Source organism: Gavia stellata, chromosome 5 (assembly GCF_030936135.1).
Source record: "Gavia stellata isolate bGavSte3 chromosome 5, bGavSte3.hap2, whole genome shotgun sequence".
Lineage (NCBI taxonomy): Eukaryota > Metazoa > Chordata > Aves > Gaviiformes > Gaviidae > Gavia > Gavia stellata.
In genome coordinates, this window is record NC_082598.1 from 49,318,212 (window position 1) to 49,334,723 (window position 16,512).

At 46.7% G+C, this 16,512-nt stretch overlaps 1 protein-coding gene across 1 annotated transcript; it reads left to right on the forward strand.

The window, feature by feature from the left end:
• Positions 1-2,240: 2,240 nt before the first annotated feature.
• TMEM154 (transmembrane protein 154) lies at positions 2,241-15,598 on the forward strand. The gene is made up of 5 exons (XM_009807516.2): positions 2,241-2,307; positions 10,642-10,953; positions 12,730-12,757; positions 13,930-14,015; positions 15,528-15,598. Exons 1-5 carry the CDS (start codon positions 2,241-2,243, stop codon positions 15,596-15,598), a joined length of 564 nt encoding a protein of 187 aa, XP_009805818.2.
• Positions 15,599-16,512: the final 914 nt, after the last annotated feature.

Consider the following 16,512-nt stretch of genomic DNA (forward strand, 5'->3'; position numbering starts at 1 on the left):
CACGGGAAGGAAATGGGGAAAAAAATAGAAAGGAAGATAACACATCCTTTATGCATTAAATCAATGACGAATAAAAATACTGTTAAAAAGCATGACTTTGCCTACTATTGACTAAAGCTAAAGAAAAGCTGAAGCTGGACAACAGCCTTAGGACCTGAGTCTATGCTCGTCAAAACACAGACAGTCCTTGCCTGTGCTGCCCCGGTGGCCAATTACCATTTTTCCTATCACTGGATTAGACAAAGCCACGGCATTTCTGAGCACATAGGAAATGCCTGGGTAGCCTCAATTTCTGCACTTTCATAATTGAAAGTATCTGTGTTAATAGACACTATTACTAATACTCAGAACTTCTGATATTCTTCAACGGGAAAATCCTAGAAGCAATCACCAGTCTCACCGCTAACGTTTCTGTCTGGTAAGTATTACCATGTATGGCTATGACATCACATTAAAGAATATCTCCTAGAAATATTTAATTAGTTGGTCAGTGGTTTCATAACTCTGAGCTTCTCTTTATCTTCTTGTAGCTGCAATGTTGTAACTTTGCTTTGCTGTTTTCCCCCACTGTTTCATGAAGTGCGTAAACGTACATTGCCAATACTGAGCAACCAGTTCACATTTTTGGTTAACTAAATCATTCAACTGTTTAAATCTATTAACAATCTGGTCATTAAATGAATCACTGACCTATTTCTCAGCTACTCAAGCTAAGAAACTGTAACTGATGACCTATAAAAGCATCAGTGTGTTAAGACAAATTATTAGCTGCAGAAGCAGAGCAAAAATTGGTCACTTCAGCAGTTTCCACCAATCCGAACAGAAAGATTCGCCACTGTCAGCTTCAACTAATCACCAGAAATCACATGTTGACACAGACTAATGTCTAGGGGAAGTACCATGAAGCTGCTACACTGGCAGCAATCGTCTCTTCTTCCTTAGTTTATTACTGGAAAATTTGATGCAAATATTTAAAATGGCTCAAACCTGGGATGCTCCAGAGTAAAATCTGGGGTGCAGACTCTCCTGGACTCAGAGGGATGAACTTCAGACCTAGCACTTACCCGTACAGCGGAACAAACCAAACCTATGGTCCAACCACCCCCGCTACTTGGGGACAGATATGGTTTAGATCCAGGTCCAAATTCTGAGCCCTGGCTAGGCCCACCCCATAGAGCGAGAAGATTGAAAATGTTGGCTTTAATGTTGACCTCCTCCGTTGCTCTTATCCAGCAACAGGCGATAGGTGGAAGGCCCTGGTGAGCCCTCGCGTGATTCTGAGTGAGCAGGCGGTGGTGGGGCGGTGGGTGCAGAGGACAGGGCAGCGTTGGGGAGGCACAGCCATGCCCCGTGGTCTGCACGCCCAGCTGGAGACCACCGGGGCGGGGGGAGTGAAAATCAGGAGGAGGGAGGAAGGGAGGCAGGAGTTACCTGCTCGCTCGCCACCTCCATCAACCGTGGCACCACGGGCCCCCATGCCAGGCACTGCATCCTGGTGGGGCTCAAGACCTTCTGCCTCCCGTCATCTACAGCCATCGTCACACCAGCGTCTGAGTGCTTTCCAGCTACGCCACCTGTGCCTAACAAAAAATTATGTGGTTTTCTGCTTTTTCCTCTTCCCCAGCTCAAACCAGCCCAAAATACTCAGTTACAGGCTGCCAAGTGAACCAGTCAGTTTTCCCGTTTGCTGAAGACAGCCCCACTTGGGGGTTGACTCTTGGGATCATAAATGCATGCAGCGTCCTACCGTGCCGGGGGGAGAATTGAAATTGGCTTGAAAACCAAGGCGGGGGGAGGCACTATTGAAACCTGCTCACTCAACCACCCCGAAGAGCAACCTAAAACCTTCCTGCTAACACACACAAATGATCTTCTGCGTTGGATTTGTATTTGTGTGATGTTCATCCCATGACGCTGCATGTAGATGAAGATCAATGGTAGTGAAGTCGGAAGTCAAAAAAGCAGAGAGTAAGAGCGCGCTCACCTACGGCATAAAGGTGCTTCAGCGGAGTTAGTGCTTGAAGAGCAACTTTTTTTTTTTTCTTCTTTCTTTTGCAATCATTGCTCGCTTGACAGGCCCAGACGGAATTACATCACTTCCTAAAACCCATCAAAGAGAGTCCATCTCCTGCAGAAATGCGGCTCCGATGCACCCCGGCAGGAAACAGGAAATGTAAATGTTTGGGTGAAGCAGGGAGCCGGCTGAAGCGCCCCTCGGGTGGGAGCACCGCCAAGCTAGCATGCGAAAGCAAAACCTCATCGTGCTGCTTTCTGCCCTGTCGCTGGCCGGAGGATCTGCCGGGAACGGTGAGTATGAAAGCGCCTTTCGCCTTCCGAGGTGGGACCGCGTTTCGTGCCTGCAGCGATGGGGCTGAGTCGGAGGGCAACACCCTCCAAACTGAGCGCTGGGAGAAGATGCGTGGGGACTTGCTCTCTGCTTCTTTTCGCTGTGTGTACCCGCTGTTTTCAGCTGCCTGAATTTTTCAAAGCTTTGACTTTTTTTCCTTAGACAGAAACCTGAACGGTAGCGACTGAATCCTACGATTCCTGCATTTCCTAAATTGCAGGTGTGTAGGGAACCAGAGTTTCCATGCTGGCCCGCCAGGCATTTTGGTTCTAATTTTAATTATTTGTTGTACTTTTTTAACCCCACACCCATACTATCAGCATTTAATAGCAAAGTTAAAGACGGAGCACAGCTTCCATTCAAAAGCCGACTGCTTATTTCCGTAGTCCCGGTGCACTGAAACCGGTTTAACAAAAGAACAGGCAGTTCCGGAGACAAATATTTTGAATTCTCGGCTGCAGAACAAAGTGGTCAGCACCGTGGATTTAGGTCCTGACCTTTTGAAGGAAAGAACCGTGAGTGGAAAAGCCACTTGTGACAAAATGCTGAAGCACTAGGCTGTCGTTGCAGAGGCTCTCACCCATCTGCAGGGGGTAGTTTGTTCCACTGGCATTTTGGCAGCCAGCGACTGCGCAAGACAGGCAGCCCTTTTAGCAAAACCTTGCCAGGCGGTGCTTATATGCCTTTCGGTGTCAAACAAATTTCTGCCAAAGTGCCTCAGTATGGACTAGAAGTGCGCTGCTGTAGTGAGCAGGAGCTCTCCAGAAAGCAGGGAGAGAGGACGGTCACTCTCAGCTATCACTGGACTTCATTAAGATTTTAAAATACATTGGTGAAGTAGGTGGCTTGGGATGGGTATTTTTTCCCTGAAAACCAGTACTATAAGCAGGGCGTAAAACTGGGCTGCTGGCTCCCGGCGTGCTGCCGAGCTGCTCGCAGTTAAGAGTCTTGCTTAGCTGTAAGAGTAAGCTAAGCAAGGTATAAAATGGTTTGGTCTTGTCCGCATTACTACAGCCCTGCTGCGTTACAGGCACGTTAGGAAAATACGCTGCAAGCGTTGAACGTAGCTCAGAATCAAAGCGGTCAGAGGAAAAATTCCCGCCACAGACAGAGCAAAATGGAGGTCCCAGCAACGCAGAGCGATCAGGCTCCAGCTTCCTTAGCTCATCTGCAGCGTACTCATCGCTAGTATTTCATCACCATCTCCATGGGGCGGAGGGACGCCTTAGTCCCCGATCCCCCCAGCCCGTGGCTGGGCCCCCCCACCCTTCTTTGCAATGGGCATTAAAGGCTGCACAAGGCAGATGTCACATACCAGGTGCCCCAAACCACTCCCCACTGCCTGTAGAGGCGTCCTATCCCTAGGTCCACTTTTAAATTTTGGTTGATTTTGGAACGGTTCCTCCATGGGAGCGAGTCAGTCCTGCCAGAGCCTTCCCTGAGCCCTGTCAGCCCTGGCTCTCCTGAGCCAGCCCCCCACTGCTGGGGAAGGGAGGAGAGCACCCACCCGGAGAAGACAGGGACCCTTGCTCCCTCCACACACAAAGGTGGCTTTTGTTTGTGCAACCAGCCCCAAAATGCACCCGGGGCTTACTCTGACTGCAAGGGTGGGAGGGGGGAAGTTGTGAACTTGGCCCTTGGGGTTGAAATTGCACTGGAGGGGGAAGAGTTTATGTAGGGGCTTATATACCCCAGAGGCACTGGTGGGTCGGGAGCCCCTCTGCTGAGGGCAGCCAGCTGCGGGGATCCTTTGCTCTCACCCCTGCTTGCTCACAGATGGACAGGGCAGGACCTTTAAAGGAGCTTTCTTCCCTTTTCCGCCAGTCCCAGACACAGTCCTCACCTTTAAAGTCATCTGCTGGAGAAGGGGGGCAGAAGCTCTTGGGGATCTGCCAGGTCTCACCGCTACTGTCTAGAAACAGTTCACAAAATAGGTGATAGGACTATGATTAAACCTTGCAGCATGGACAGATTGAAGCCTTTATAAGTCCTGTGCCCATACCTTGCTGGAGCCTTGTAAAACCCTAGCCTTGCCATTTGGATTACGATTAACAGGCGGTTTTCTCCCAGCTACGCTCCGATTACTCTAAGCTGGTAGCTTTAGGAGCACGCCTGAGGTCTCAGCTCTGGGTGCTGGCCCTCTCCTGGCTCCACACTGAGAGGACATCAGGGTTTGCACCAGTCCCCTTCCCCTTTCCATCCCCTTGCTTTATGCAGAGAGAAAGTCCTGCCGGTGACCTGCTGAGGGCCCTCCCCGCTCTGGGTGACGGTGGTCGCTGCTCAGCCTCACAGCAGCCCTAAAGACCTACCTAGGTGTGTGCTGTCCCCAGGCACAAGTATTAAGGCCCTTACTATAGCTTACAGGAAAAGGCTCTGACCCTACGGGCATTTCCCGGGGTCCCCCCTCTCCCTCCGCGCTCGGTGAAACATGCGGGAAATTGCAGCGTAAGTGGTCTGACGCGGGGAGCAAGAAAATGCGTGGAGCAGTAGAGCATGTAAGGTCGTTAAGGGGAAGAGCTGGGATGGCTGCAGGTAGTGCTGTATTTTGGCTGCGTCTCTGCGCTATTGTTTTGAGCTGTCATTCAAAGAAACGTTGCTATCAAAGATCCAGATATTCAGCAGCTTGAGCCGTGAGCACAGGCAGCAGCTCTCTCTTTGGCCGAGAAGCGCCTGTTAGGTAAAGTCCCCTACAAAGCCAAGGTCTCTAAGGGAGTGATATATTTGACCTGTTCCCCCCTGAAGTAATAAACTCAGGAACGGGTTTGAACCCATCAGAGCCACCTGTTACAATTTTCTAGCAAAGCAACAATATAAGAAATGAGGATTTGCTACATCCTCTCTTTCCAAAGTGCAGCTCCCTAAAAAGCAGATGAAAAACCCTTTCTACTGAATACATCAATCCCTTGTACATATTTCATCCTATTCATCCCTTTTATCCACACACACAAACTTCAAGTGCTTCAGGGGCATTTCACAAAATCTCTCCTTTGCATCAGCAAGATTGTATACTAAATTTCAGTCAGTGACCCCAGCCTATTTTCCCTCAAGAGATTTTATGACAGCTGGAGAGCCTCCGGAGCTTCTGAATCTTTAATTTCAGGGTCTTCCTGAGAGCAAGGAGCACGGCGAGACTCACATCACAGTGAGGTCGCACGGGTATCACTGATGCAGATCTGGAAGGCCACGAGATTAAGTAGATGCAACTAAATGCATAAATTGGTCTGGAAAACCTTTAGTCCTGGGGGTGAGAAATGAGACTACAGGTTCACAGGTTGACTCCAAGACGCGTGACTGAATTTGCAACGCTGGCAGTTAACGCAGCACTTCAGCTGGATGGAAGTACAGGGAGGAAAAAGCAGTTTCCATCATCTAGAAATGGACTTAAACAGTTGTTTCCTCTTTCAGGCTATACCTAGATAACAATTTCTAAGCACCCTGTTTTAAAAGGATCTTCTCTACAGATTAGCCTCCCTGAAATGTTTGTGCTCCCTCATCAGAAGAGCGTATGCACCCGACAGCTAGCCTGCAGGCTTTTAAGGATTCCTCTTCTAGCCAGGCTGACAGGCAGGACCTGCCGCAACAGGCAGCAGCGGGGCAAGCCCTGGCCATGGCAAGGAACGGCCCTTCTTACAGCAGCGTGAAATGCCAGGAGAGGAACAGAACAGGGATGAGTCAAGCAATAGGAGAGAGAATCGTACGGACCACGTGAAGTCGTAGGACTATACCACCAGAAGGAATGCACCTATGGAACAAAGTGATATAGGATACGGTAACTTTATTCCAGCGTACACAGCTTTATAGCCTTTTCTTGTTTTGTCACCCTCTCGTGAGCCTTCCTTTCACTGCATTTTTATAGCTTATAGGAAAGTTTGGAAAAACAAAAACTCCCTTTCAAACTCATAAGCTTGACTATCCCATTGACTTAGCTCTTGCTTTTTTCTATCCCATCCCTTCTTCTTCTGTAAGTGGGTACTGTAGTGTAATTTGAAAAATTCCCTTCAGAGACCCGAGCCCTCGAGCCTGATGAGAAGGCAGCAGGGAGACTGATGATTTTACAGCAGAACCGACTGTGCTGACTGCCGGCTATTTTCCTTTGCCACGCATCCAGCTGAAAGCAGAAACCTGTTTGCCTGCTTACTTCATCAAGAAGCTCATATCACCACCTCTGAGTGCTACAGCACAAACCTCAGAGAGAGAAATGCTGCAACAACAGACATGTTGTTTGTTTGTTTGTTTGAGATGCAGTTGTTTGGAGTCCAGTCTGTGATGCTGCTCAGTATATTCAACTCCCTCCACCTCCCCTGAAAGGCAGGCTTGGGGGCACCTCCAAAATCCACGCAAAGTCCATCAGTAATCCAAGCATATTTTTTAAGTAGAAAATATTGAATAATAACTTATAGCATAGTATCTGCCTTCAGGGACATAGCTTTTTTGTAATTCGTAAGAACTGTAACAGAACCTTTTTTGAGCCCCTGCTAGAGCTTGCTCAGGCATTTTGGTCCCCTGAGGACTAGGTCCTCTAATACCTCAGTGGTGGGAACCTAAGAACTTCATAGTTTCCAGCTTCAGCTTCTTAGCTTCCGATTCCAGCTGTGCCCAGCTCCCCATCAGGGTGGGACGCAGCTGCACGCCAGCCCCTCTCCCTTCTGCTCTTGAAAGCATGGGAAGTGGCAGTATGGGCCAGGCTGAAGCTGTGGCATGCTCCCATCCACTTCCCTAGACACAGGGAGAAGCTGCCAGCACTCGTGCCCCAGGCAGTCCAAAGCTGAAACCGCTGCAGTTGTTGTGTGAGCACCTGCTCCTTGGCCGAGATGTGCAGAAGGCCGAGTACGGATGTCAGACCATAGCCAGCAGTATGAGGCTGAGCTCAGCAAGAGGAAGGGCATGGGCTTTGTCAAGTCAAGGAGATATCTACGTGGTCAGATGTGACTCGCTGCTTGTTCCACCCTGTTGGCCTTGGGTTTCCATCCTGAGTGTACACTATATCATATTATGGTCAGACTCCCTTTTGGAGAGAGCTAGTAGATCTCTGCAAGATGAAACCCAAGCACAGCTGACAAGACAGTTCATGGTATGAATGACCACCGCAAACCTGGCTCCCTCCAGGCATGAAGAAAATGTTTGAGCAGCATCTCACAAGATCTGCGACTCTCAGACGCTCTCCTGCCCTGCTCCAAACCTTGCAACATCCAGCTTTCATTCACCCTACAAAACAGCCGGTGGGGCCAGCTGCAACACAGCCCGCTTGCTATTTTGAGCACTTTAAACTGAAACACTATGAAAAACGACGACTACCTTAGGGCCGACCACGCGGCAGCTGGCTGCGGCGAGCGCTGTGCCTGCAGCAGGAGGTCCGAGTCCGTCCCTCCCCACCGGGCTGGAGGTAGAAAACCTTTCTTGGTGCAAGCCACCAGGCTCACCCAGGTGCAGGCTGTGATTTTCCTACCGCCTAAAAAATGTGACGTGTGGGTGGCCCGAGAGCGAGAGCAGCCCCTGCGTGACAGGCAGGGCGTCCCTTGGGTCCGAGCGCTGGTCCTCAGAGGCGAGGGGCAGAGGAGCTGGAGGGCAGTGTGTTGAGGCAGCAGGTGAAACACAGGAAACAAGAGCAATATCCTCGCAAGAGCGTTGTGCAATTGGCTGCCCTTCTGCTGAAAGACGTATTTCATTCACTCGGAGAAAAGATCTCTGTAAGAGGAAATGGCGTTCACAGAAGAGATGTTTGTCCCTGGAATTATGCAAAGTGGGGAGCAAGGGCAAGGGCACTCCCTGTGATTCACCATTTTCTTTGCCTAGAGACTAGAAAAGGTAATTCTATTTCACTCAGAGACAAATGATTCGAAATCTGCTTCATAGCTCAAAAACAGGCAAATAAAAAGTGCCAGAGACACTGGAAAAGTCGCTCTTGGAAACCAAGCGCAGCATACGCTGCAGCTGAAAGTTTAGTGCTGCAGTTAATGAGGTGTGCCTGCTTTTGCTTTAAAGTCTCACCATGGTTTAGACATTTGAAAAATCCATTTTAGCTCTCAGAATAAATGAAAAATAAGGTATTTTCCCCACACCCTTTCCCATTTGTACTATTTTAAGCAACGGGCTTGTCCTTGTCAATATATCAAATGCGGCAGACGACAGGTTTCAAGGGCAATGTCTAGGGGAAGAAAACGAAGCAAGGTCATCGAAGCGGTTCGGTGAGGCTGTGGTGGTCCATCGGCTCCTCCTGCAGCACAGTCCATCACGCCGCGGTCTGCGGTGAGGACATCTCTAGCGATACCTCGCTGCTCTGTGCAACAGTAATCGAAATGGAGTGGCTGCAGGCGCCAGGGAATATCAACTACCTGGGGAAAGAAAAGTCAAGTGGCCAAACGAGTAAGGGAGAGGAGCTCTCCCTCCCGTCCTCTGCGATAGCATTAAGGACAGCCAGCAGATTGCGGGAAGGGGTGGAGGAGCACACGCATAAGGGGTCATTACCTGCAAGGGAGGCAGAGATCGTGTTTTGCTTTTGACCGAAATACTAAATACAGAAGAAAGCGACAGAGAGACTATGGATATGAAGTGCTTTGCCACTGAAAAGCGAACGTTTTCATTGTCGTATGGTGGTGAAAGAGTCTGGTGACCTTTACAGTATTAAATACTATATTCAAGTATTAGGTATTATTTATTAAGCATTAAAATTCTTTCCTAGTTTTTAGGAAAGGATGAAACAATCAGGTGCCTGAGTGATAAGCGCGACATAAAAATCTAGATAAATTATTGCTGTCACACTCAAATCATTTTATTCGTTTGAAATTGGGTTTCCTGGAATACAGTCTCAGGAGATACTCATCTCCTCTCCAAGACAAATTTGACAGGAGAGGAGATGCTACAGAGCGGATTAAGCAAGAGATAGCGCTCTAATCCCAGTTTTCCTCTCTCACTTGGCGTCCCTGGGAAGGACAGCATTCCTGTCCTTCCGATTTCTCATTTGTAAAATGGAGATGATAACTGCTCATCTCTCAGGGCCATTATGAAGATTAATGTGTTTAGAAAAGCATTTAAAATGCTAAGTACTTTTCGTTCCAGTCCTGTGAGATTGGAAATGCCAGCACTGAGGTGCTGAAAACCTTAAGCTCTTGCTAACTCTAGTGGAAACTGCTGCCCAGCACTTTACAAGAACAGGGAGAAACATGTCATTGCAAAAGTCATAAAATCCCATCCTGCTTTATTGCATAAAATGAGACCTGCACCATGCCAGCATTGTATCTGAAAGGGCAGATAACACAAAAAGCCATCATTTAATTTCATGCTAAGAAAATTATTGAAGGCTTTGTATTTGGAAACGTGTTGGTGTAATTTATCCAAGGACTGATTCTTGCACCTTTGGCTACAACAGGATTGTTGGCATCAGTATAGAATATGCTATCAGCCCAGAATTTGCTGTACTTCTGTTAAGCTCCGTGACAATCAACATAGACTCTTAATTAGCCTCAAAAGAAAACCTGTTTCACTATTACCAATATAGCCAATTTTCACCACTTTTCTTCCAAAACGCATGATAAATGAAACCAAAACCCGAATCAAGGTTCAAAACCCCCAGTCTTAGGATTTGTGAAGAATAACCAGCAATGGCTCTTTACCATACGCTCCTTCAGCGTGCCCATAGGATCAGACAGAGGAGCAGCCAACTGCGTCTGTATCCAGTAAAGCCTCTGTGCTACTACTACCTCTTCTAGTCCATGCAGAAGTGAAAGTCAGCAGCTTCTGCAGGCTTCAGACTTCCTTTCACCAGTTCTGTTTTTCACAGTGAAATAAATTTAACAAATGAGAAAGGCACAGAAACAGAGGGATGAGTGAGCCGGAGGAATTGGTGAACCAGGGATAACGGTCTCCCTGAAGGGAGTACTAACTCTGTGGGTAAGGGGAGGGATGAAAGAGATTGCGGCTGTACGTGCCAAGGCTGAGGAGCAAAGCAGGATGGTGTAGTTTACTGACAAGCAGAAGACTTTTATGTGAGAGCGAGACCGGATGCCAACCTGCAGGAAAAGAAGTCTGTTTGTGCAAGACAGCTGCGTGCAGACAGACCATGTGTGCTGACGTGTCCCAGTTAAAGCCAGCTGAAGAACGTGGTCAGGACTGGTAAGATTTTTTGATGAATTTGTGATCCAGTTCTACATCTGATGCCCAAGACTTCAAATCTGGGGCGGGGGGGCATCCGCTGCTTTTTAAGACGTGAAAAGTAAATATTAAAGCTGTGTGCTTTGACTCACTGAAAATACCAATAAACCCCCAAAAATGTTAAGTTGTTCTCATATATTTGGCAGGGTCTGAAAATGATGGTTCAGGAGATGGATCGCCGATATTATCCACCGTTACAGTAATGCCTCCTCCTGCTACACGTTCTTCAACTGCGGATGACCACGAGCCAGTACTTGTCACTGGCAGCGCTATTGAAAGCAGCTTTGAAACAAAAAGTACTCCAAGTACTGAATTGAATGCCGTGAACGATCAGGACAGCCTAGAAGCAGCAGAACAGCCTATCTTGATATACGTTGTCCCTGTCGTGCTGCTGGTCCTGCTGATTTTGCTGATCATATTTTTTGTAATCAATCATAAAAGGAAAAAGTCTAAACAAGGTAAATATTTCTTCTTGCGCATCAAAAGGATATTTTTAGGACGCACTCAACATTAACAAAACATTATTTGGAGGGCTGGGATGCCACATTTCGGATGCACTTCTCTAGTTGTAGTTGCACATTTTACAGATAGGAAAGGGATCCAGCCCAGGCCAGAGGTATCTGGGCACACACCTCTCCTTGGGTGGGAGCTAGTTCTGCTTCTTGGCACCTCCTGCTCATGCTGCACACCCACAGGAGCTACAGCTCCTGGCAATGCCGGGAACGGCGTATGGATGTAACCGTGTGGCTGCTAACGATTATTCTGTCTTTATGCTTAATAACTTCATGCAACGTGAATTTAATGCTTCTATTGCCTATACTGCCCACAAGGTAAAGCTGCTTGGAGCTTCAATAAAATAAGAACAAACGAAATCATTTTAAGGAACACTTTTAAGGGATACTGTAGGGTGGTAGCAGCTATGAAGATATCACAGTAAATGAACTAGGAATCCTGTGGTCAGAATGCCTGGGTGCTGCAATAGGGAGAGCAGCACTTCAGGAAGGTACCTTGATCTGTTAGCAAAGAAATCAGTAACTTGGAGTGTCAAGCCACAGAAAGCAAACTGAGGTATCATATTAAACCCACGCAGTTGGTAACTGAAGTCCCGAAATGGTCATATCAGTGTCTCTACAGAACAAGAGTGCAGCTGTAAGCTCCTCAGCCTGCAGACAGTGGCATACGTTCAACATAGATTCTAAGTCCATTTCTGAGGGCATTTTTAGACCGCACCTGCCTTATCACCAGGTCACCCTTGTAGCAAACTCTGAATTCACAACCAGGAACCTCATTGCTCACCTGTTTCTGGATGACCTAAAATGCAGGTACCCTCTTCAGAGAGATAGGAAACATGGTGCCTTGCAGGAGCACAATCCTGGGATCTCTTGCCTGGTACCTATTGCTTGGAGCTGGGATTTTGGGCATCCTCAAGGTGGGAGCAGACGGCTCTGTGGCCATGCAGTTGCTCCACAGTCAGGGAATGTACTGGAACAAGTGGGAGGTGTCAGCACCCATTGGCAACGATGAATTAAAAATAAGCTGATTTAAGACAGTATACAATGTGCATCCTATATGTAGTTCTTAATTCTTTTTTGAGGGCTGAGGCTTTTCAGTCACTTGATTCTGGGAGAGGAAGGTATTTGTCTGAATAATGGCTGTTACACTATTTTTTTCCCCCCATCTTTACTTTGTCTTGGGGTCATAACTAGCTTTGAATCCCTTCTGACATCTGGCTAGTTCAGCTTCATTTGCCTAACCGAGATTTAATCTGCTATGCAAGTCCATCCCCCCCTTCTCTCCGTGAGCGGCTCCCAGAGTCTCCAGGCAGAGCCGGATTGCCTGCATGTAGTCAGCAGCAAAATGTCCTGATGCTTCCAGTAAACAATTTTTTTGCAGCAGTGGTTCTTTTTCAGGATACTATTTCTCTCGCGACATCTGTGTTGCTCAGAGAAGCGCGCATCTGCTGTGTCTTACCCACCGCGGCACTAACAGTTGGTTTCCTCCCAGCATGGCTGAGCTAATAATGAGCTGCATTTAGTGTGTTCAAGATTAAAAATAATGGGTTCCTCTGAAAATTACAATCAGGATGAGATGTTTTCTCTTTCATCTACAAGTTAACTATTACACCTTTTGAAAATGCAACCTGTTTTACGTGACCCTATTCAGGGCTTGCTTGCAGTCTGGACCCTGTATATACAAAGAGCAGAACTATGAACACCAACTTTTTTCTTTTCCAGATGAGCTGGGAAGTGAAAATGTGAAAAGGTAAAGCTTATGAACATCACTTTTAATTCTTTTACTCTAACAGGGTATTATGATTTTTGGCTCCTTCACCACCTGTTTTAAATTTAACCAAACACCATTACCTTTTGCCATCAATTGCTCCAGTTAAGTATTTCTAGAGGTGACTAAAGCGTGACTTCAGTATCTAGCTGAAGGCATAAGACCGGAGCAGGAGAACAGGAGTTACGGTGGGCAAGGTGAGCGCTGCCCCACCGCCCGCAGCCACCCCTATGTCTGCTCTAGACACCCCCGGCTCCACCAGCCACAAGATGCCATGAGACATACAAGGTGCCCCATGAGCAAAGGGGATCAGTTCCCAGGCTCCTCACAGGCTTTTGCTATTCAGAATAAGCTCTGTGTCTTGCTCCCCTGTTTTTCAAGTTTGTCTTCTCACTCTGAGGTGAGGCAGAAGGGCTCGCCCAGCTGCCGTGGAAGCAATGCCTTAGCCGCTGGGAAAACAAGCCAAAAGCTGTGCGGCTCTTAGAGTGATAATTTTTATCGTTACCTTTTATTGAGCTCCATCTTGCTAATCAATGCTGGAAGTTATTAAATTGGCTTCACAGGGAAAAAAAGGTTGTTTTGCTAAAAATATTTTTTTCTCCCATGTGACTCCAGGAATGACCAGCAAAGGGAAGTTAAATGGAGGCATTTAAATAAATGCAGTTAACTCTGTTCATGACCTTTCCTTTTGAAGTCGCTGCCACTGTCAGTCACAGCTAGGAAGAAGTTTTAGGCCCCCCACTTTTATCGCTGGAGCAACAGGACTTTTGCCATTTGTTCCAGCAGGGCAGAGAAACTATTTTATTTTTCAGTTTTCTATTTACAGTAGGGACAGTTCTTGAATAGCTACAGTGGTCCTGTGCTCTGGCATACCCCAGGCTGCACCATCTGAGTCCCCCTGCTCGTGATGTCCCAGCCAGCCCTACCTCTGCCCAGGACCGGCATCTCACCACCGCTCCTACGCATCTATTTGCGGCCATTTCGTTCACAGCCATTGGGCTGATGTCTTCTCAGATGACTAGGCTAGGGTGGCTTTCCAGAGTTTATACATGTGTCTGGAATTATGAAAGACTGATACCAAATTACTACCATTATAAGCTGTTTGAATTAAGCATTTTGTGTAATGCCTTTTCTTTCTCCCCTCCCTTCTCAAGTCCTATTTTTGAAGAAGACACGCCCTCTGTTATGGAGATAGAAATGGAAGAGCTTGATAAATGGATGAACAGCATGAACAAAAATGGTACACGGTAACCCCTCTACTCCATCATCCCTCTCTTTCTAGCTGATGTAGATCCCATGCGTAGAAAAATCAATGTAAGGCATTTTGTATGTATGTCACTGCTTTTCCTACAACATTTTTAGTTGTGTTCTTGACTCCCTGCTACTAAAATAGCAGCACAAATGTCAGGGGTAGAATTGTTCAGAGGAGTATTTTAGTTTGTGTGGGAGCTTATTTTTAACATATGATGGAATATCATAAATGTTTTGAGTTTCCAGTAGACAGTTCTATTAAACACATGTATAGCTGTGAATGGTATTTATATTTTTAAATACACATTTTTAATGCTAAATACTAGTTTCTCTGAAGCATCTAGTCCTTTCAGTCATCAGAATTTCTACAAGTTCTGTGCTCCACATCATGCTATTGTAGAAGAAACACACATTTACTCATAGTTCAGACCACCGTTTACTTAAAATTACTGCCAGGATCCTATGAATACATACCTCCCTTCTCTATGTCCTTTCCCTCATTTGCCATCTCTACGGCAAGAAAGAGAAGCCGCTTTTTGCTGTCATCACCGTCCACCATCTACATCCTCTCTGGCAAGTACCTGCAGTAGCTACCACCAGCAGCATTTCGGCTCCTTCCTAGTGTCTTGTATTTTTTTCCCCCCACCATTTTCCTCCCAACTGAAATCTCTTGGTCAAAATCCCTAACAGCCCTGCATCCTACTTCAAGGCTCGCCTCAAAAAACGCAGGTCTTCAGCAAGGCGTGAATTAACCAAGACTGATTTTGAACCGCTAACAGCTTTTCACAGGCTAGGAAATGCTGAAACCTGGTATTTTTTCATTCCTGGTCCCTTGCCTTATATCCCAATGGCTCATTTGCCTGACCTCCTAGGGATGCTTTGTTTTTCAGGACATAAAACTCTTTGGAGCATTTCTTTGTGTTAGCACAGTGCTCCACATGATGGGGTTTTGACCTTCGCGGTCTGTGAGCTCTAGCAGAAAACATGTGCTAAGCAGCAGTAGTGAAATAGAGGTATTAAATATAGTACATGGGGAAATAGTGCTGTAAAATGTTTTTTAAAGTTCTGTGGACAGAAGGGAGCAAATAGTTTACATAGAGGGGTTTTTTTTATTAGCATTCCCTAAACTCCAGCCCCAAATTCCCAGCTGGACTACAAAGCATAGGTGCAACTATAAGCAATGGAAAAATTAACAAATAGTCCTCCCCAGGGCAGTTTATGGGAAACAGTCCTCAAAAGTAGTTCACTTGTATAGCTGTACATAAACAACTGAAATACATATAAGAAAGAAATTACAGCAACACCTATCAAAGGAAGGAAGATTTAAAACATGTAACACTTACGCTATGTGGACCATGCTGATTTTACAGATAAAAGGGTGCAGAATAGCATCTGCAGTTTTACATTCTAGGGACTGCAACAGAAAAGTTGATGCAATTTTGAATTAAATGGAGAATAACAGCCAAGAGTAACTATAGTTTTGTTTCTTACCCTTTTTCAGCTGACTGTGAATGTTTGCCTACTGTAAGAGAAGAAGAAAAAGAATCAATTGCCAACCCAAGGTACTTTTAATTCATTATACTATTTGAAGAAGTATGGTCAACATCATTCCAAAATAATCTCATTTTTCTAATATATTATTGTAAATAGAGTGATTCTTTGGTCTATTTAAGTTTTAATGTTTTTATATACAGGGACTTTGACTTCAACTCAAACAAATGGTTGGACGCTCTTTTATTTCTAAACTGGTCCCCGCCTGTAAATTGCACTCCTAAATAATCTTGCAGTTGTAAACCTGCCCAAGACAGACAACCAGATGGCACAGATGGAGTTTCACTCACTGATCAGACTTTAATCACAGTTTCCCAAGGTGTTAATACAAGCATACAGCATAGCTTCCTTGGCAGTCCTCACCGACACCCAGATCCCCTCTGCCACCAGGTGCCTATAGGTACCCGAGAACCACTGCCAGATGCTTTGGCCGGAGCTGTGACCTGCTGGGCAAGGGCTTGCCTGACCCCAAAAGAAACCCAAAGGATCTTCCCGGTCCCCCCCACGCAGTGCTCCTCCGGAGCTGGCACTTGCTTATGGTCCAAGCAGAGATCCCAGAGGGATGCAAAACCACAATCCTGACAGCTTGTAAACTTAAAAACTTTCTGGCTGGTTTCCTCAGGATTTTGGCCAGAATCCCTAAACCCCTCTCAAACTCCCATTTTCCCTAATTAAAAATCCTAGTTCCAGCTGGAAGCAAAGGGCAGTACATCGCCCTTGCCTGCACACTTGTGTCACAGCTGCATTTTGGGGAGTGGGCAAAGCAGCTCCTCTATGCCAGGTTATGATAACAAACAATTAAACCATCCTGTGTGCCAAGAAAATCCCTGGTGCAGTGGACACAAGCAGGCAAGGCTGGGAGCTGGAAGGGTGGCAGGAGGAGGACCTAGGTCTTCCCCTCCCCATGGCACCAGATAACTCAGCTCAACCTGCCT

What these genes read in the sequence shown, in the direction of transcription:
- TMEM154 (XM_009807516.2), top strand. Translation starts at nt 2,241, where the DNA reads ATGCGAAAGCAAAACCTCATCGTGCTGCTTTCTGCCCTGTCGCTGGCC. An exon ending in CGGAGGATCTGCCGGGAACG is followed by an intron (nt 2,308 to 10,641) that starts GTGAGTATGAAA and finishes TATATTTGGCAG; the next exon opens with GGTCTGAAAATGATGGTTCA. An exon ending in GGAAGTGAAAATGTGAAAAG is followed by an intron (nt 12,758 to 13,929) that starts GTAAAGCTTATG and finishes TCCCTTCTCAAG; the next exon opens with TCCTATTTTTGAAGAAGACA.